Source organism: Colossoma macropomum, unplaced genomic scaffold (assembly GCF_904425465.1).
Source record: "Colossoma macropomum unplaced genomic scaffold, Colossoma_macropomum, whole genome shotgun sequence".
Classification (NCBI taxonomy): Eukaryota; Metazoa; Chordata; class Actinopteri; order Characiformes; family Serrasalmidae; genus Colossoma; species Colossoma macropomum.
Genome location: NW_023494785.1, coordinates 20,048,743 through 20,070,936, shown reverse-complemented (window position 1 = coordinate 20,070,936; position 22,194 = coordinate 20,048,743). Strand labels below are relative to the sequence as shown.

The following is a 22,194-nucleotide window of genomic DNA, read 5'->3' as shown; positions in this document are numbered from 1 at the left end:
GAACATGACGGAAAGGATGTAAACGAAAAATCTCTGCAGTCTGAAGTGCAGTTCCATGATTGCTCTTATTAACATCTTATTTTAACAGACAGAAGTTGATCAGACATCATCTCTGATTTCCTTCCGCCATTCTAAAACTAGATGAGAAGCAGTGAAATAAGGCTGCTGAGAAAGACAAGTAGCTTGTTCAAAACCTCAAAAAATCTCTTGGATTCTTTGGCTCAAAATTGTTCAGTGTGCCTACAAAAATCAAGGGTTTAAAAAAACACTGCATTTCTTCAATTGTTTGGACCACATTCACATTAGACAACATGATTCAGAATACAGAGCTAACAAAAATGAGCAAAATGATGCATAGGTGTACATTGTGCATGAGGTATAAGTTTCTTTAAAGCACTGGAAACCCACTTTTGGCTTTCCAAATCCTGTTCGGAGTTCAGTTGATTATGAATAAAGAGAGCAGCAAACGTTTCCTCCTTCGTGTGAGGCTCAAGAGTTCCAGAGACATCAGTTTGGGCCTTACTTATCAGTCTGAGGTAGGGTGCGTGCAGCAGTATGCTTACAATGGGGACCTGGATAAGATGAGGCAGCCTGAGAGATTGCAAGGTGTACCGAGAGAGGGACTTCATTTTTTCCTCTTTTTTCTCTGTGATGAGGCAGCTTTTGTTGTGGGGTCTTCAGGGGAGCTGGAGGGTTTGCTGGAGGCGGAGCAGTCCTGAGACGAGTAGGAGGTTCTTTGGCCTGCATCTGAGCTGTGAGGGCTTGGGGCTTGGCCTGAGCTGGAGGCAGGCGGCTCTAAGCTGTACCTTCCCTGAGCAGCTGAGGACGCTTTGTGCGGACAGTGTGCCACCATGTGGGCGGCACTCTGGCAGTAGTGGCACTTCTTGGGTTGTGGAGGGAGGCAACACTCTTTGGCATGATGGTCCAAACCACCACAGTTATAACATCTGACAGAAGAGAGAATCTTGATCAGCAATCTAACATAAGCCAACCAAATTAAATAGAAATAGATGGCAAAACAGGGCAGAAACAGCAGGGTATCAGGTAAAGTGGGACAAATAAGCTTTACGCTGCACTGCTGAAGACAATCAAATGTAAGTACCTTGAAAAATTACTACAAGTAGTTAAAATTGTGGTTGCTATCCATTATCAGATCATTTTTTAAGCATTTATCTGTCAATACCAATATGATTCCAATACCATTATTCAACCTTAACCACAAGGGTTCTTGTTGTTTAGCAATTGTCATTGATCAACATCATGTTTTGGGCATAATTGGTCATAATGGAACAACACAATGTACTTTTCATATATATATATATATATAATATATATATATATATATACACACACACACACACACACACACACACACTACACATATATATGTATATATTTACACGAAATTACCCAAAATTATTCATACCCCTGGCAAATTTTGACTTAGTTATTTTTATTCAACCAGCAATTTTTTTTTGACCGGAAATGACACAGGCATCTCCCAGAAGATAAGACAAAGTACAAGAAGCATCATTGTGGAAAAAAAATATTCCTCAGCTTTTATTTACATTTGAACAAAAAGTGGCATGTCCAAAATTATTCATACCCTTCTCAATAAATCAATAGAAAAGTCTTTATTGGCTATTACAGCAATCAAACGCTTCCTATCATTGCTGACCAGCTTTTTGCATGTCTCCTCTGGTATTTTTGCCCATTCATCTTTAGCGATGAGCTCCAACTCTTTCAGATTGGAGGGTCTCCTTGCCATCACCCTGATCTTTAGCTCCCTCCACAGATTCTCAATTGGATTCAAGTCAGGACTCTGGCTGGGCCACTGCAAAACGTTAATGTTTTTGTCCGCTAACCATTTCTTCACCACTTTTGCTGTGTGTTTTGGGTCGTTGTCGTGCTGAAATGTTTCATGTTGTTGTTGAGAATCTTGATGTACTGCTCTTTTTTCATGGTGCCGTTTACTGTGATTAGGTTCCCTGGTCCACTGGCTGAAAAACATCCCCAAATCATTGGGTTCCCACCATCATGTTTGACAGTGGGGATGGTGTTTTTAGGGTTGAAGGCTTCTCCTTTTTTACGCCAAATGAAGGATACATCATTGTGGCCAATCAATTCCATTTTTGTTTCATCTAACCATAAAACAGAAGACCAGAAGTCTTTTTCTTTGTCCAGATGAGCATTTGCAAAGGCCAAGCGGGCTTTTGTGTGCCTTTTCTGGAGAAGTGGCGTCCTCCTTGGTCTGTGTCTGTGGAACCCAGCAGTGTCAGTTGGACTGTCTGCCTTGAGACGTTGCCACCAGCAGAGCCCAGATTCACCAGGATGGCCTTGGTGGTGATCCTTGGATTCTTTTTCACCTCTCTCACTATCCTCCTGGCCAGCACAGGTGTCACTTTTGGCTTCCGACCACGTCCTCTGAGATTTTCCAGCGTGCGGAATGTCTTGTATTTTTGAATAATACTTTGCACTGTAGCCCCTGGAACTGGAAAACATTTAGATATGGCCTTATAGCCCTTTCCTGCCTTGTGAGCAGCCACAATGCGCAGCCACAGGTTCTTAGTGAGCTCCTTTGTCTTAGCCATGACTGTCCACAAACCAACTGCAGAGAGCTGCTGTTTTTGACCTGTTGAGTTGATTAAAACAGCTGTTCCCAATGAATGAGCGTAATTAGAATGCTTTAGAACAGCTTGGACTATTTGAAAATGGTACAGAACTTTGGATTTTCCCATAGACTGTGACAGTTTGCAAAGGGTATGAATAATTTTGGACATGCCACTTTTTGTTCAAATGTAAATAAAAGCTGAGGAATATTTTTTTTCCCCAATGATGCCTCTTGTACTTTGTCTTATTATCTTCTGGGAGATGCCTGTGTCATTTCCGGTCAAAAAAAAATTGCTGGTTGAATAAAAATAACTTTAAGTCAAAATGTGCCAGGGGTATGAATAATTTCGGGCTTCACTGTGTATATACATTATTTTTTACATTATTTTATATTACATCATTTTTTAGGCTTACATGCTTCAAATTAATAACCTATTGTGTGGAATTATTTTGCATGTAGACCTTATAAAAATATTTATCTTTTTTTGCAAAATGGTACATAAACCAGGACCAGGGAAAAGGCAGAGAGGACAGAAGAAGAGGGGTGAAATAGGTGTTGAGAGGACAGAATGAAAAGTGGTACAGATTAATATTTATATCAAACTGAGTCAGACGAAGCCTAAGCTGTGGTTGCTTGCTAGAGCACGAGACATGTCAAAGCCACAAAATCACAAAAAAATATGCAGACATATAGCTTTTATGAGGGTCTCCTGGTATATTTACCAAAAAGTGTCCCACTTGGGCCGAGTTTACCCTGCATATGTTGTCCCTGTTTGCATCCAACTTTTTTTGTGGAAAAGCCTTTTACAAGCAGGAACTTCTTGAAACTGTGGTGAATTATTGTCAAAGCTAGTCAATCGGGCAATTATAATACTTTCTGTTTATATCAGAATATGGTAAATATTTAGGAGATCCTTTGTCCCTAGAGCCATTAGGCTCTTCAACTCTTCCCAGTGGGGCCAGAAGAGAGAAGAGGACAGATGAGGACTGAATCTCTCATGCTAAATTATAGGTTTATTTTAACTATCTGCACATATGGACACCTTATTGTACAGATTGCACTTCTGCACACCTTATCGCACATCTTGCACATCTGGACACTCCACACCTAGACACTTTATTTCAGTACCAATATATGCACATATTTATTCAGTATTGTCATTATACGCCATTACCCGTGCTTTCTTGTACATTCATTATTGCACTACCTTTTTATCTCAGAATAGATCTTATTGCATATTTTTGTATATTTCTAGTTGTATATATGCCTGTAGATATTTTTTGTACATATTCTTCTTTTTATATCATATCACCCTTATTATTATAACTGTCCTGTGTTGTGTGACTGCTATGCTACTATCTAAATTCCTACCAATTCTCAAAGCAACACATTTGATTTTCTAAAGACCTAGATAATTTTTTTTACCCACTTGTTTAGAAAACACTGTTGTGCAAACATTTAGATGTTTTTGTTGCTACAAAGAATTAACAGGTTTTTGAACTATGCTGACTATTGTACTGCTGATTATTGTAGGCTTCAATACAGGTTCTGATAATATGTCTTCCATATACCTAATTACATGACCTACACTTTCTTATGCAGGGTCAGGCATGAAGGATGAGAGGCAACAGGGGGAATGCACTTCCCACATTTTTCCCCCAACTGTCTTACAACATGCCACACATTTCAGCTTCAAGTCCCTCAGTCCTACATTGTGGATCATTTATCATATATTTTGAGCTGTATGTGACCTTTCAGTATGAACAACAAAATCTTCTAACTTTATTAGAAAGGTGGCATACTCAATGCATTCACCAGCTCTTTACAAGGAAACAAACTTCTGAGTGATCGAGCATGAGGCTTGTGGGGGGTCCTGCATGGTAGCATCTTCAATTAGAGTGTGAACAGGAAGGGGGAGGGGCAGTGGAATTTGGGATTCATTCTTGCCTACCTATCATACCTTGATTCCTTTTCAGTCTGCATAGCTCCAGTAGGTTGTGTTCTAATTTGCACAGACCCTCTAAAAGTCCTTTGCTTTGAAAATAAGAGGTGTAGGTGGAAAAAACATGGTGCATATTGTTGCTGTCAGAAAAAAAAATAAAATAAAAAAATAAAACCAAGTATCTTCTTTTTTGTTGATTTTTGTTTTAGCACAGCAGCAGCCCCCTACATTGTGTGCAAATTTCATGATGAATGGACCAACAGAAATGCTCCAAAACTGCTTGAAATAAAATCTCTTCCCATTAACTTACATTAAAAGTAAAAAGCCATTTGGAGACTTTTTTGGACAGTGATGATATTTCTAATCACCTCAGACAGACCATATTCTGGTAATCATGAAAAGAATCTAATCAAAAGAAGAGTTACAGAATTGCTCTCTAGGGCTGTAGATTTTTTGACAAGATATTAAGTTAAGGTGCAGTTTTAAAGTTATAACATTGTCTTGAAGGTGTGCCATTGCATAGTCACAGTATGCAGTTGTGGCTATAAAGACAAGCATTCACATCAGTATGATTTGCCCAGTGACTTTTCCCAACACTGTACTTTAAATACCTGATGACAAATTGTTATTTAGTAGAGATGCACAATCAGAATCGGTCAAGATTGGAATTGGCATTGTTTTTGTTCAAAATACAAAATCAGCAATTTTTGTTTTTATTTTGGCAGATTTGTGCTGCAATTTTATGAAGTAAATGAGCGAGTTTAGTGTACTTGTACTGTGTTTAAATGCTGCTGCTGCATCTATACCAAAATGTCAGTATAATTATCTATGACTCATTGTGGTAAACAGCCAGTTGTCTCTCACTTGTAATGTAGCACTTTATTTGATTCATGCAACCAATTGAAAATTGAAAAAAAAAAAAATTACAAAAATGTTTTTCCCATTAGTGAGCAAGTATTTTGTTTATTTTGCATATTTGGTAATTATAAAGTACTAGAAATGTACCTGACGTTGCAGCCTTATATAGGCAATCAAACTTTTATCCAAAATAAAAAAGCACAATGAATGTTGTCATTTCTTTTTCTCCTGTATCGAAAACATGCCATTTCCTGGTGCAAAAGCTTACAGTATCACATTTATGTATTGTTACATCCTTACAACATCCATGATATTTAAAAGACAAATGCACACATAAACAAATAAGTAAAATCAGAGCAACACTGGTGGAAATATTTTACTGAAAGTTCAATTATAAATGAGAATATGAATAGTTATGTGAATAAAGACACAATTGGATACACTGGCAAAGCACACAGCCTTAGGCACTTAAGTACTTAACCACAATCATACCATCTCCACCCACTTAACCACATGATGATTCAGATTTCATGGCTGGCACAGCTAGAAATCAACAAGTCCTGGGTGATATGGGATAGTCATACCATCTGAGACAACAAACAATAGAAAAAATTCTCAAAATGCTTGGTGTGCTATGTATAATATCTGCTGCAGTCAGTATGTGTGACTCTGAAAAGCATATTTGTGCTCTAAAAGAGTTAAATTAAAGGATCTTATTGTGGAAAGTCAATGTTCCCTCAACCAGTTTTCCCCTTTATTTAATTTTAAATTAAAGAGTTTGGTGTATAAACGAGCCTATTCTACAAAACTGTGCTGCAATTTTATGGTGTAAATGAGCCAAGAAAGTGCACTTGCACTGTATTTAAATGCTGCTGCTACATCTATACCAACATGTCAAAGAATAATTATGCATGATTCATTGTGCTAAAAATCGGCCATAAAAATTCATGGTTAGTGCATCTCTATTATATAGGCTAGTCTACCCTGGTTAGAGGTGGCACTATAATGCACTTTAATGATATGTTTAGGTTCCAAGCCAATTTCTTTCAGCTTTAAAGGTTCTAGCTCATAAACAAAAAATTGCCATATTAATAGGATATTAAGGTCAAAGAAAACCAAGGCTTACACGACAGAATGTCCTTTATGTTAAGAATTCTTTGTTAAGTATATAATACCTTGTTCCATGGGCTACAGCAGAGTCAGAAATATTGCAAATAGCCACAGCTGGTATAAGATTAGGTTGAAAACCAACAATATCTATGCATGATGTCTTCAAATGCTAGCACTGATGTCTAATGATAAAATGTGGCTGTTAGCCTTTAGCAAAATGTAATTCTAGCTAGGTAAGATCGTGAGTAAATTTGAGCTTTGCTGCGCTGTACATGTATCAACCAAAATCACGATGCTATAACAACTTGTGCTTTCACCCAAACCCCAGCAAAAATAGCAGCAATTTAGCAGGGAAAAAAAAGCTCTCACACACTATTGCGATAAAACCATGGCAACAGACACAGACCCACAGAGCAACAGCCTGAGAGGCAGGGCAGCCTCTCTCAAAAGGACTCTAAGGGACCACCCATCACTACTCAAAATAACATGAAACATACAGTATACATACTACTGGCCACGTATTCCTCAAACAAATGAAACATTTGAAAGCTCAACAACATGATGCATCACAGCTTTATGACTAACCAATGACTGGTCCACTTCTTCTTTATTTTTCAATCATGCAACACCAATAAGTCCCAGCCTACAGAAGAATCCACATCACCATGGCCTTGATAAGAAAATCCTGACTACTGCACCTGCAGAAAAGAGCTCTGAGGCACTGTTGCCCACTCACCGGTCTCCCTTTGGCTTTCGTTTCTGCTGCATGCTTTTCCCTTTGGGTCTCTTCTCACTGCCCACGCAGTGGACTCCTCCAGGCCCCGTTACTCGCACACACTCCAGGCCCTTAGAGGACTTCTTGAAGGTGAACTCTACAGCCTCGCCTTCCTTCAGACTCCGAAAACCCTCCATGTGCAGCTTACTCTGAGAGAGAGCAGAAAGGAGCATCACAAACTGCATGATAAACAAAAAGAAAAGTAAAAAGACAACCAGGCAGTTTCACACCATCTGATCAAATGTATATATATTTATGAATTATGAATATTTGAATGCCAATGTAACAGCATTCTTTAGGAAAAACATGAATATATTTTTGTAACAATATGAGGGTTAAAGATACAGATAGATAAAATGTATTCATCATACCAGACATACTAACATAAATGGGAATAGTTTCCATTGTTCTGTTAAGAACAACACTGTGATAATTATAAAAGAGACAACCTTGTGAATAAATAAAGGATTAATTAAATAAATTTCCTTTATTGCACACCAAAACCATTTACATGTCATTTCTTTTTCTCCTGTATCGAAAATGTATCATATCACGGTGCAAAAACTGCAATAAATATTGTATCGTGAAATTCGTTTTTTTACATCCCTACAACACTTACTTGTTAAACAACAAATGTATGCATAAACAAATAAGTAAAAAAAATCCTTTACTAAAAATTCAGCAATAAATGAGGATATGATTAGTTACATTAATTAGTTATAAAGACACATTTAGATACACCAGTCTTGGATGATATGGAATAGTCATGCCATCTGATACAACAATAGGAAAAATTTCTCAAAATGCTTGGGGTGCCATGTATAATATCTGCTGCAGTCAGTATGTGTGACTCTAAAAGGCATATTTGTGCTCTAAAAGACAAGTAAAATGACTCTTAATGTGGAAAACAATTTTCCCCCACTTTATTTTGTAAATTTTTTTCAGTCCAGTATTTGAAAACTGAGCTGCAAAAACAACCCATCTGAACGGTTTTTGCAGTGTCACGAAAATCAATGCCTTTACATCAATTCGCCAATTCAGTCTACAGCAGTTTAGCTCTGCCCACTCACACTGAAGTTATAAGGAGCGTTTCAGGATGAACTGCATTTTGAATGAGTACAGGGCATTAAATCAGAACAGAGCTCACTTACATAAATCTGTCTGTAAAACACAGAGACCAAAAAGGCTTGTTTAATTGATAAAGAAAGGTTAGAAAACTGTCAAATAAAAATTTGTTACAACTGTTTTTGGCACATAAAACCCCAAATGTCATAAATGACTTCATTATTTAAAAAAAATAATAATAAAAACAAAACAAGAAAACTGTAGGATGTGGGCTCTCTGAAGTTGCACAGATGCAACAAATATGTAATCATTGTTCTGCAAACATTACAATATACCAAAAAAACACTGCAATAACAACCATCATCAAGAAAGCATTCTTAAGATTTAAGCAATTCATGAGATGATGAACTTTTGAGTATAACCCTGTATGCTACAATGCTTCATTTATCTGTCAATATTATTATCTGGATTGTCTTGATTTAAACTATAATAATAATGCATATGCATAAACAATTAATATTATTTACTGCTCAGAGTAAAACAAAATCTGTAAAAACAAATCAAGTAACAAATACATTTTAAATGAAAAGATTTCAAACAAGCTTTTGGTTACTTGTTACCACATGAAATAGTTTTTTTAACTAGATCTGACGAGACACTTTTTACAGTGTAGAATAAAAAGTCCAAGTGAACAATGCTCTATCAATCTTTTTACATGCTGTAGAATATAACAATATTACAGATTAAAGATTACAATAATGCAACTATTTCAAACCATGGTCTGAATCTGACAGTTTACAAATATTTTATCACATATTTATTGAATATGTGATAAACATGTAATGAATACAATTATATCCCAGATTACATGTAAACTTAATTGTATTTATATTTTTAAAAATATATTTTTAAAAATCAAACACCATGCAATGTTATTTTAAGAATAATATTTTAGAAGGACACAATCCTACAGTTATTCTAAAATAACTAACAAAGCTTTTTTCAGTTTAACAATTCATGCACCAAAAACATGTGAAACATCTTTATTAGAAGAATTAGAAAAAGCTAACTCTGCTGCAAATATTCTGTATAAAATGCATGTTTTCATACACACATTAAAAACTATTTTACTGATTTCTGTGGGGAGTTTTCAGACAGTTGCTTTTAATGTTACACCTCCAGTAAAAAAAACTGATTTCAATAAAAAACAATTATGAACACAAAAACATCAGCAATGCTTAAATGCTTACATAGAATATATTTAAATAAATTGAAATATTATATATATATATATATATATATGCATTAAGTGATGAGAATATCTTGATGTACTATTTTTAATCAATTTACAATGATCACACTTCACAATGGAATCATTCAAATATCAGTTTGTAAAGGCAAAGAACCAAATATTTTAATCAATAACACTCAATTATTATACAGAGTGTAAATAAAACATACTTCTCTAACAACAACAACAACAACAACAACAACAACAACAATAATAATAATACATTTTAATTAGCGGTCATTGCATTCAGAGCTCCATTCTGTATCAGTGGAAGAAAAAATGTTTTTTACTACACATTAACAGAATTTTACAGTGAATCAACAACCTACATTACAACGAGGATCCACGACCTGCAGTCCATTCCCCCTTATCCACTAATAATGCTAACAGTCTGGGTAACACATCTGTAGCCTAATGCTGTAGAATTTGTGCTTTTTACATACACAGAGCATTTTAACTAACCAACTAACTTGAATATGAATACAAAACACTAGTTTAGCTTGAGACAAACATTCTAGTCCTGCTCTGTCTCTTTTTAACTGTCCTTAGTCATGAGCTTTCAGCAGCTTGACTGGCAGCCATCTTGGCTGTTTTGGATTGAAGGATGGGTGAAGAGAGGATGTGTAACAAAGGAGGGTAGCTTGAAAGAGGGAGCAGCCATCCCTGACATATGAATACACTGATACACCAACAGAAGATTAGCATGAAAACCTTTAACAGATTTAAGGAGCACATACATTTTCAACTGGGAAATATTGTCACTGTCACATCACAACTATTATTATTATTATTATTATTATTATTGTATTTATTTAAAAACACTACTGACAATGTCATTTAGAAACACCAGTAATCATTAACTTCTCAAGTCCATTTCATGGTGAATGGACCAACAGAAATGGTCCAACATTTAAAACTTTAAGGCATTAAAAATTAAGGGCATTTTTGTCCTTCTGCTGTAAAGTTATCAGTTTGGAGATACGTGGTTTTGTTATGACACCACTGATGTATATATACATACAGTACAAACTTCTTAGACCATATGAAAATGTACAGCTATTTAAGCTATTTTTCTGGGCAGTAGGTGTTTATTTGTTTAAAAAAAATAAATAAAATAAAAAATCCCACTAATATTAGAAAAAATGTAACTAACAAATAAAAAATAAATTGTGATTTTATGTCTTTCACTGCGTTAATCATTTCCATTTCCAAAGCTCTCATCGTGGAAGCCCAGTATTTACAGTTACCATCCTCTGTGTAGTTTACCTAATCAAACCTTCATTAAATTAAATCTGTTGATGGAATTTAACAGATCTATGCAATGAAGTGCTCCAAAAATCAGAAACCAAACCTGCATTCTTCTAACCCTATTTTTCTAGTCAATGTCTTGATAACTTTTCACTCCTGTTTGTTCTTGTTTATCTGTATGTATTCTAGTGTTATATATTTTTTTACAGGTGATAATACATTTTCTGCTGAGAGAAATAGTTTGACAATTATTTCATGGCTTCCCAAGACTTTTGCACAGTACTATATGACGAGTTTCATTACAAAATGCTCTATATCCATTTTTAATTTTGGATATAATATTGGATATGTTTTTGAAAAGCGTAACAGCTGACCTATAATGCAAAAAAGATGTTTTTTATTTCTCTCATAAATGTGGTATTAATCATAACATAGCATTGATATAGATTGCACGTGTAAAGCTCACTCCCAACAAAATATATCATAAAAAAAGATCTAAAACTCTTGAAAGTGGTCTATAATAAAAACTAATCCCTTTATATGTTCCTCAACAGACTAAAAACAATCTGTGTGTCTCTTGAGAACAATAGCAGGCATAAAGGTGAATAGACAAATTAGAATTTCAAATTAGATGAAAAAAATACAGTGAACAAATGCAAGAACAGATCTTGATGGTCGTATTTGGAAACTGATTGTAAATGACAGTGTTTTCAGGACAGAAGCGAATAATGACAACAAGAGATTACAAACTGTTTCTGGCAAGCATGAGAGGCCACTCACTCAGAGGCATTTCTGCTCCTCCCAATAGAGATCAAGCATCTATGGATGACTCACAAGAGGAAGTCACGTGAACAGAAGGTGGCTTTTTTCATCCTTTCTTCTTTTTTGAAGGAAAAGAGAAAAAAAGCCCATGAGCAAGAGAAACAAAGCCTGGTATTAGCTGAGAAGGGTGGGGCCTGCATGCCAAACGGTGAAATGGGCTGCTAGTTAATCTTACCAGGGGCCCACATAGTCCTCCCAGCGCACTAACAAAATCTAACCTTCTGAAAGGACAACACAAACATGCAGGAAATGAGTGCAATCATCCAAGTCAATCTCCTACTGCATTTGCAGGTACAATTTAAAAAGAAAGAAATCTTACACAGCTAAAATTCATAACCAATGTTTCATGCATGCTTTTTTGCCATAGTTTCACCTCACAGAGAATGGATCAAAAGAAACCCTTCCCCCACACTCATATACCAGGGCTGAGCACAATAACCAGACACTTTCCAGAGGCCCCATTTAAAATCGTTTCCATCTCTTATTAAACCAGCCACCTCTCCCATAAAGAAACATCCTGATAAGCAATATACTTTTGTTATGACAGGCAGAATAGGTGGAACGTGTCACATTCCAAATACAGCATGTTTTGAGGGGAAAACAATTATGATATTTATTATAATCAGCCGCATCAAAACACAAGCAGTGAGTTTAAAACTGGAAAAACAACTGAGCTCATCTTCTGGAAACATTTCAATTATCAAGCTTTGCACATTCAACAAGACATTCTGGTGGTAGACACTTGCTTTCGCAATGATCAGAAACACATTTCATGTCATGTTTGTAGGCTGCATATTACTACCTGGTGACAACACCAGTCATGAAACTAGAACAGGACATATTATATATTCTATTATATATTCTAATTTTTCAATTTACGTATTAAATAGAAGCACTGTAGGGAAAAAAAATCACAATGTAACAGTCCACACAACCATTACACAACATACATTTTTCTTAGTCTTCCTTATTCTTTAATATATTACAATTTTTATGAAAACATCTTCCCACTGTGCCATACAGGTTACATTTTGGGAAGGGAGAGATGATTGTAAGGGCGAATTACTGCTTAAATCAATGCACACAACATGCAACCAAACCCTAGAGCTCTATTTAAAAAGGGGCTCGCTTTCCATGAGGAGATTTGCATCCTAAACGTTAAGGTACACAGTCAGATTCACCATGTGTAGAGGTCTTTGTTTCAACCTTGCCCAACATCAGCTGATTCCAGGCACAAGCCCTGCTTAAAGAAGAGAACCTAATCAGATGATGCATTGCATGTTGGGACACAAAAATCTGTAGACACTGTGGCCCCTGATGACATCATATGAATATCCATGCTGGAAACCTTACAATACAAACATCACATATGGAAAGATGGAGAAAGTCAAGTGGGTGTTGTACACTCTCAGAAAAAAAGGTATGATACTACTTTTGGGTACAAATGCTGTCCCTGAGGTGGAAGCCTCTAAGGCATGTTTTCTATATCTTTTTAGGGAACATAATTGTACCATATTCTGCTGCAATTATTTGTTTTAGGTGTTTCTAATTTAGTACTTTTTTTTACGTTCTGTCCTGACTAGAGCTTTTTTTATATTTCTTTTTAAAAAGTTAAGCTATGAAAAGGTGCACCTTTTCTATGTGAACGTAAACGTGGTGTATCTTTAAAACTCATTTAACATGGCTGAATCTTCATGACCATGTTGTGCTTCTGTGGGCATTTACATTGTCTGTAGCTTGGCGGACAAAACGTACCTGTACAGTACCCTTTTTTCTGACACTGTAGCAATAATTCAAAAAGTAAAGCAAGACGTGCAAATAAATCTGAGAGTCTAATGCTGCATGTACCCACTGATGTGAAGGAAAATACTGTTGGTTAGTTGGACAACACAGCAGTACTAAACGGGTGAAGAGTTTGGTGCTGTTAGCCCAACATTTGGATGTGAAACACAATCAGTGCAGCTAGCTAGGCCTTACACATTTGTAACACTAGTGTAACAGCTGGGCCTGTAGGAGGGCAAAAAACCCAGTAAAACCTGAACAGTGCTACAAGATCACTAAAGATTCTTCAGAAAACTTGGTGAGTACTGGAATAATTAAGAAATAAGCCCAGGCTCGTGTTGTTGATGATCTTTTCCACCCTAGGCTATAGCGTACGGCTGAATGAGTCAATGGATTCTTTCTCGTTCCAACTGTCGTGGTGGTTGGTGGTTAAACCTGCCTCTAAAAAGACCCGCCAAATGACCAGTCCTGTTTCTTGCAAATGGCGACGTCCACTGTAGACTAACGAGAAAAAACAACGTTCATCAACACCAAAGTTCGTCGCCACCTTTTGCTGGCAAGTGTAAAGATGTGGCCTATGGTTTTGCTGTCGAACGAACAAGCAAGGATGGTGTAACAGAACCTCAACATGGCAACACGATACGTCACTGTAACTTAAAAGTATTAAGGTGGGGAAAAGTACAAGAATGGACAAACAAGTATGATTAGACAGAGGCTAGATGTGCGTGAGAGAGGTGCTACCGAAGTGCTCGGTGAGCTTAGGCCTAGCCCTCTGACGAGTTAAACAAGAACAGGCCTAGAAGTAGAAGAGCAGCGTTATCTGCTCCCTTAAGCTCTTTTAGTTTTCGGCGGTAAACTTGAGGTAAACTTACTTGGTGAACAAACACATCCAATGGAGGATCAATAGGATTTCCTCCGCGACTAGTCATCGATATGAATCCAAAGCCCATTCGTACATTAAACCACTTACAGTGGCCTGTGCCGTACATGGGCAAGGGGTCAGTTCCCTCCTCAGACTCGGCAGACGTCCGAAGGCTCCCTCGACCATTGCCCACACCTCCTGAGGTTGGAAAGAAGAGACAGTTAGCACGGGCTACATTATTAATAAACCCCTCTCTATCCGGCACAGGAGCAATGGGGTTTCCACGCTCGGGTGCTCAGTTCTGCTAGGCGCATTTGGCCATAAACTTCAAATACAGTGTATTTTGTTACAGGCTAGGCTACTTATCAGTAATCCTAAAATGAATGTGTAGCCTCAACCAAAATTAGGCATCACACTACGAGCTTAGTGTAGTCTAGTGAAACAAAACAGGTGTTGCCTTGCGTCTTAAAACACCAGCCCGGGGTATCGGGCAGGCGAACGCAGCCTGTCTGGTTATCTCCTCAGGGAGTAAACAGAGGTAAAGCCGTGCATTTCAAACACAAGGCGCCACACCAGTGGACTTAGCTACAGCACCAGCGAGAGCAGCGGCGGGGACGGTCGCTACAACCATATAGGATACCTTCGGCCATGTTTTCCCTGGACTCCCTTCTTCCAAACTTCTCAGAGTGTAAATCCTCCTTAGAAAGCGTTTGATCCTCTTCAGAAATTTAATACAATGCTTTAAACAAACCATAATGTTGCGGGCATGATCTAGCGTGCGCAGTACAACAGACGGCCTTTTACTCTAGTGCACTCCCCCCTTTCACTCCCTCTCTCTCTCTCCGCCCACAGTCCACTTTCCCATGTGCCTATGCCAATGACTCGCATCTCATTTCTCTCCGAGTGAGCGTTTTGGAGGAGGGGTTTGGGCTGCCTTGGCCTCGGAGCAGCCAATCGTCGTTGAGAAACATGCACAGGGAGTATTCACTGAACACGTTAACTTCTCCTAAAGGCTAAAGGATCAGGCGAGAGAGAGATAGAGACAGAGACAGAGAGAGAGAGAAAGACTTTGAATTATATGTTCAGTTTGTGAATTGATGGCTACCTTGTAAATAAGAGATGCAACAGAAAACTCATGTAAGAACAAGTCTACTGATAAACTGACAGTAACGCTGTGTAAATAGTTAACAGTACTAGCAGTATCCAGTAGTTATTAGTAGCCTAAACCATGAACTATGGATTTGGGCTACTGGTTTAAAAACTACAGTCCAGTGTCTGGTCTTATCACACATTTTTAGCGATGTTACCGTACGCAGCTATACTTAAAACATGCCGCAGCCCACTGAGGGCACCATAAATTAATTCTGTTATCTATGACTGAGCTTCAGGCATAGGCTATTTTTTTAAACATTTAAGTAACTGCTACTATAATGCTCCTAGAATAGTGTTCAAACTATGAGCCCATAAACTGAAGACGCGTTTTGAAAAGTGTGTAAAAGGAGAACTTTTACAACTTCAGCAGAACTTTTGTGTACTTGCATTTCTTTACCTTTTCCAGCCCCACATGTTCTACAGGTCAGTTTAGCAAATGCAAAACATGAAAAAAAATCATCCAGCCTTTGTTTGGAAACCAAGCTTGTTCAGAGAAGAGCGTCTGAAAAAGAAATGTTTGTGATGTAGTTTATGTATCCTGTCAGTGCTGTAGGCAGCCTGCTGACTTTATTCCACCTCATAAGCCCCTCAGATGGACTGGAGCTCAGCACTGAGCTAAACCAGGGGTACTAAGTGCCGATCACGGCAGACGGAAAAGGCGCCACACAGACACGCTTCTCTTCTTTGAAAGATGAGTGAAAATGAAGATCGGCTGTCTGTTTGAGAAAAAGGTTTGGACGTGTTTTTAAACATCATATCCACTCTATAATTAGACTGAGACCTGCTATTTACGCTATTTTCGATTAATTCAGCATTATCTTTCTGCACGCTGTACCCGCAGTAGCGTTTCCCAGTGACAGTTCAACATGTTTTAAACGTATGTGCTGCTTTAGCCTCCAGCCTAAAGGTTTTCATACAGCGGTTTGAAATTAAAGCCGCGCTGCAGTGAATTATCTGTACATATTTTCCATCAGATCACAGTGAAACATCTTATAACATCTCACATGTGTACAGATTGATCGGTTTACGGGACAGTTCGCCACGGCTCTCCCGAATTTCCTATAAATAACCTGAACAGTTTAGTCTAATTAACAGCTTATCACACGATTCTCATAAATGAACGAACAGAGGAAATGCAGCAGGCGGAGGTGAGGGATATTCAACTGTTTACTCTCACAGTGCAGGTTCAGAATAAGTGAGCGTTAATACACCCGTTCCGAGAATAAGCCCTATAATAGATGAAAGAAGTAGTGGAGTCTGGTGTCTGGTTCTCCGGCAGAAACCGTTTCTTATTTGCTCCCTTCAGGGCAGAGTAACTCGGTTTGCTTTGTTATCTGCATATTATCAGTGTGTGAAGGAAACGTGTCACGCACTGACTGTCAGCTGCATGTGGGGGTTGTTAAAGTGTGGGAGAGTCTCAGAGGACCACCTATGTCACTCTCTCTCTCTCTCTCTCTCTCTTTCTCTGTCTGATTATATTTTAAAAAAATCTTGAAAAAAGAAGCAAAAAAGCGATTTGCCCCAAACTGCTTCACTCGTGTATACTCATCTTTCCACCGAGTTTCCAGCAGCTCAGCCCCCTTTCCCCAAGCTCTGGGCTTTTTAAAGGTGAAATAGTGTTGTGGGGGGGTTGCATATGCGAACATGAAGCAGAGATCCGGCTAATAACCCCCCGTGTAGTTTCAGTATTCACAGTTCAGATACATTTTAAATGAAATATAAATGCATTGCAACAGCTTTTTAATGAACATCATTAAAAAACATTGATTAATTCACAGTATTGTATTAAAAATACAGTGCTGACAGGCAACTACATTAAGGTGCTCCAAGCGTCTGTAGGTCCCAAGGACAAATGTGTAAATGGGGGTTGGGGGTTCAGCATGTGAAAATCGACAGAACCTGAAATACTGCAGCCTAATTAAACCAACCACAGCAGGCAATGACAACAGAAACAGCACTATCATTGTTTGAGTTTGTAAGCAGCAGCTAAAGTGAGAGATGATTTGACAGACAGCATTTAACTCATTAATGTCCAAATCTGACATTTAAAATGTCCCTTGGTCCACATGTTCTCTGAGCTTTCCACAAATCTAAAGAAATTCCTCAAACTATATGGCCAAAAGGGGAGTTTTTATCATTTAATTAATCATATTAAATTCAGTCTGTTGCTCACATGGAACTACTGATTTTAACAAAACAAAATCCAAATCTGACTGTAAATAAAAGTATGAAAATACAAGCAATCCAAAAAATACAAAAAATAATAATAAAAGAGGAGATATGTAAGTTTACACAACAACATCACTTTAGACGTTCAGAACAATTTCTGTACCATTTTTATTATCATACTAAATTTAGTTGCTAGTCATGAATGGGCTAAAGAAAGCTGACCCATTCAGGATAATACATTAGGAGCAGATTTAAGCTTTATTCAAGCAGATCTGCACTGTAGGATGTGGAACAGGGCTGAACACCACCCACCTGAAGTTGCGGAGGCAGATCCTGGAGAGCTCATAGTCTTCTCCAAAACCTGCTGGAGACAAGAAACGAAAGAAGAAAAAAACTACTACGTTCATAATGACAGCTTTCTAGGTCTGGAATGTATCATAATGTGTTAAACACAATATCTGGTGGGTTAACAATATTTCACATTTCTTGCACCCCACTATTGATCTGTTTTCCAGATTTGTACTAACAAGCAGCCTCCTTATAACCAATAAGCTTAACCAAGATAACTGTTCATTTTGAGTTCCTTTTAAAGGAGCTTTAGGTACCACTGACTACAGGCTGTTGGTACTGGCTGATACCATTGTCTATACCAGTATACTGGTATAAGTATCACACAATATTGATTTTTAATTTTAGCAGTATGGGTAGAAAACAAAAATGTAGTTAAATTCAATATATGTAATGTGATAGGTCTTTCAGATAAAAAAAACAACTAAATAACAACTAAATAAATTGTCTCTTTTTAGACTGTAATAAATGTGCTATATAAATAAACTTGCCTTGCCATGACTGAAATGATTTCTATCTGCTTAACATTTAAAATACTGTAAGGTTCCTTCTGGTGCACTTTTATAATAGAACAAAACAAAACAGACTAATCAAAACAGGTTATGTCAAGTTTGTAAGACAGTCCTTTAGCATGAAGTATCAGGATTCTGAACTATAAATGTGAAAAATAAATGTGCCAAAATCTTTCAAGTGACGGTTCTTTAGAGAACCATTTGTGTAAATGTGAGGACGAAATGTAAAGGTTCAAGGAAAAACTTTAAATTGGTCTACATCTATTGGACATTATTTAAAATCTTCAAACGGTTCTTCACATTCACAAATCTCTTTTTCAAACATAGGGAACCAAAAAGAGGTTCTTTTCTGGCATCGCTCAAAGAATTCCATGTGGCACTTTTTTGTAAGCATGTATGGGTTCATTGCCTTTGTTAATGCAAAAGTAAATATCATAAATATATCACAGTATTAAATACCATAATACTGTGATATATTTGGAAAATGTCATGATAAATTATCTCAGTACAGCACTAGGCTAACATAGGTTTACAGTCGTATACAAAAGCTTGGGTGCCTCAGTCAATTGAGATGTTTTGTTGATTTTCTAAGTGAAATTAAATTAACACATCCTCTACAGATAAAACACTTCTGCACATTTTAATGCACAAGTACTGTTTATTTACTGAATTTAACTTACTGGGGAAAAAATAAACATAAAATGTGGCAAGTACAAAAATTAAGGCACATTTTATATTTTATGTTTTTATTCCCCCTTATGTTAAATTTAGCTAATAAATAAAAATTGTGCACTGAAATTAGCAGAAAGAATGCCATATTTAAGTGTGCTCTCTGTAGAGAACGTCAGCTTGTTTTCACTTAGAAAATCAACAAAATGTAATTTGACCAGGTGTGTTCAAATATCAGACAGTATATTTGGATCTCACAGAACCTACTTCATGTGTCTCTTTTAGCCTAGAAAAGACAGAAAAATCACAGTAGGCTGTATGGTATACCTCTAAAGTAAAGAAGACACACACTAGGTAAATCATAATAATAAGCTGCACACAGTATGTGTGATATGTATTCAGTGCAAGCAGTAAAATAAAATAACAATAATAATAATAAAAAGCTTAGACTTCGAAGTTCGGCCTCAATGAAATCACTTGGTTCAAAGCAACAGTCCCCAAAGAAAATTTGAGAGAGATAAAGTCCCAGCAACACCAACCAGTACTAGTAAATAAAACATGAAAGCTAACACATAGAAGAAAGCTTCTACAGAAATAGGCTTACTTAGGCTACCAAGTGTCCCAATTTGTTAAACATCTCTTCCCTCACTACAAGCACATTTCTTAAGATCTCAGGTTTAGCTTATACCTGTTTTACTAAGGCTATATGTGGCTGTATGTGGAAAAACAGGACTGAGTTTTCCAAATTCTTTATTTCAGTTTTGCAGTGATGTTATCATTCAAGAACTGCCTTGGACAAAGACGCAGGTTCTTTGCAGACCTGCACTTAAGCACACTTATAAGTGTTTCTTGTATTGTCTTGTTAATGCATTAATCATGAATTTCGCCCCCTGGTGTCCATCTTTGGTAACTTCCACTCTGACTATAAGCTACTGAAATACTGAGGACTGGAAAGAGTTCATTCTCATCAGGTTTGTGAATTGTCAGAATTCTGTTTTTTTTTTTTTCCTGTTGAGTCCAATATATATATATATATATATATATATATATTTATTATATGGACAAAAGTATTTTATGACATCACATTCTAAATCCAATAAGGTATTAATATGAATAAATTCATATTAACTAAATTGATATCATAAGTATTAATATGGAGTTGGTCCCCACTTTCCGGCTATAACAGTTTCCACTCTTCTGGGAAGATTTCTACAAGATTTTGGGGTGTGTTTGGGGGACTTTTTGCCCATTCATCTAGAAAAGCATTTGTGAGGTCAGACACTGATAATACCACTCACAGTTGAGTTGAAATACCTAGGAGGGAAGAAATATCAGTGAGCTCTTTAGAACAACCCATTCTTTCACAAATGTTTGCTAAGCTAGACTGCATGGCTATGTTTTTTTTTTAATTTTATATACCTGTGGCAATGGGACTGAATAAAACACCTGAATTAATGATTAAGAGGTGTGTCTCAATACTTCTGTCCATGTAATGCATATAAATCACTAAATCAGTGAAAGTGTGTGTTATTTTCTGAAGAAATATTAAATAAATAAACGGCTGGATGTGAGCCAATGAGCGCACGCGCGCTCAGTTACGTAGCAACCCGGAAGGCAGAGTCGCCTACACCGCTTCACTGAAAACCATTTCATAAACTGCGTAATTTTGTGAACTAAAGTTTATACTGCTAATACTCTACGCTTGGGATTTTTTAAAACGGGTTTAACGTCTTTGACGCGTGCAGAAGTGTGTAAATGAGTCGGCAGTTTGTTTTTAAATAGGGGAGGCGTAAACGCTGCTTACCAGTTCGCCATCGTCGCGGTAAATAAATCGGTTTCTAAGCAGTGGACGTTCAGGATGTCTTGAAGGAGGAGGAGGCGAGCTCAGCGCGGTGTAGTGGGCTTTCCTGGCCGATGCTCGCCTGTGCTTTAGTCTGTGTGCTGCGATCACTCATAGTCCTCTCTGCTCAGCCCTCTACTAGCAGCAGAGTAAGATCAGATCACCTGGCCAGCGCGATGAGAGCGAGGAGGGCAGGACTGGACTGGAGGCTCTCTCTCTCTCTCTCCCTCTCGCAGCGGTAAATTAGTATCAACAGCCTTCTTTACCAAAATATGGGCCCTTCGATGTGTACCGAGCACAACCAACTCAAGAAAACACAATATTTAGCACAATCCAGTCCATACAATAGTGAATGGACGTGGAAGAAGAAACAAAACAAGTCCACAACAACACTGCGCCAGATAGTTACCTTAATAACAGCGCAGTGATGACTAGTATGGCTGAGTAGACAGAGCAGTGATTTTGTCTCCTTCTGCTGGACCTGCGCCCCTGATCATCTCATCCTTTCACTCTGTGTAGTCACGGGGTGATTGGCTGTGTGTGTGGTAGGAAGCACCAACTGCTTCTGTGAAAAATCCTGGAGTTTTACAGGAACAGTGGCTTCGAGAGCTGCTGTGATTAACTTAAGAGCTCCTTCTATATGTATGTACAGACTAGTCAGTGACTCTCTAATATACGGAGCAAGTTTGTAAAAAAAGATCAACACCATAAACGTAGCAAAACCTGGCAAACTGGCTCTCCGCATTTCCACGAGAAATTAATCTTGATCATTGTATTGTGATCTAATCTATAGATATTAAATAGCCTCTTGAGAAATGTTGAAATGATAAAAAAACAACTTAAGAGTTTAATAACACATTTTATTAATCAGGTGGTTCGGTTTTTAACTACTTGTACAAAAAGTTTTGAGATTTTTGTAGGTGCAAAATACTTTTCATAATGATTGTATTGAAAAAAAATTCCAAGTAAATTAGTAGTTGCAATTGTCCACACAGTTTCGCCGGTAAAATCAAACTAGAATCTATTAAAACGGTGCTACAAGGTCATTTATTTATGCGTGTATTAATTAGGTAGAGAGAACATGTGGAGCTGCTAAATAACAAAACTACACTTCCCATTGTGCACTGCGAGCAGGAGT

General features: G+C 37.4%; 1 protein-coding gene across 3 annotated transcripts; it reads right to left on the bottom strand.

The window, feature by feature from the left end:
• On the bottom strand, positions 1 to 22,104 carry LOC118818873 (protein lin-28 homolog A-like). Of its 3 annotated transcripts, none has more exons than XM_036586402.1 (5): positions 21,466 to 22,104; positions 18,000 to 18,051; positions 14,377 to 14,564; positions 7,258 to 7,445; positions 1 to 947 (listed from the first exon to the last, which is right to left on the bottom strand). In XM_036586402.1, exons 2-5 carry the CDS (start codon positions 18,031 to 18,033, stop codon positions 626 to 628), a joined length of 732 nt encoding a protein of 243 aa, XP_036442295.1. In that variant the 5' UTR covers positions 18,034 to 18,051; positions 21,466 to 22,104; the 3' UTR covers positions 1 to 625. The 3 variants fall into 3 exon arrangements, with proteins under 3 accessions (XP_036442295.1, XP_036442305.1, XP_036442313.1); XM_036586412.1 differs by lacking the exon at positions 21,466 to 22,104 and adding an exon at positions 21,021 to 21,236 and having other exon boundaries at positions 18,000 to 18,048; XM_036586420.1 differs by lacking the exons at positions 18,000 to 18,051; positions 21,466 to 22,104 and adding an exon at positions 15,007 to 15,162.
• Between the last annotated feature and the right edge of the window lie 90 nt (positions 22,105 to 22,194).

Bases quoted from the DNA above. Each gene is read 5' to 3' on its own strand.
- LOC118818873 (XM_036586402.1), bottom strand. From the start codon at position 18,033: ATGAGCTCTCCAGGATCTGCCTCCGCAACTTCAG. The intron at 7,446-14,376 runs GTAAGTTTACCT...GCTCTCTCTCAG, and splicing joins TGGATGTGTTTGTTCACCAA to AGTAAGCTGCACATGGAGGG. The intron at 948-7,257 runs GTGAGTGGGCAA...CTCTTCTGTCAG, and splicing joins CGAAAGCCAAAGGGAGACCG to ATGTTATAACTGTGGTGGTT.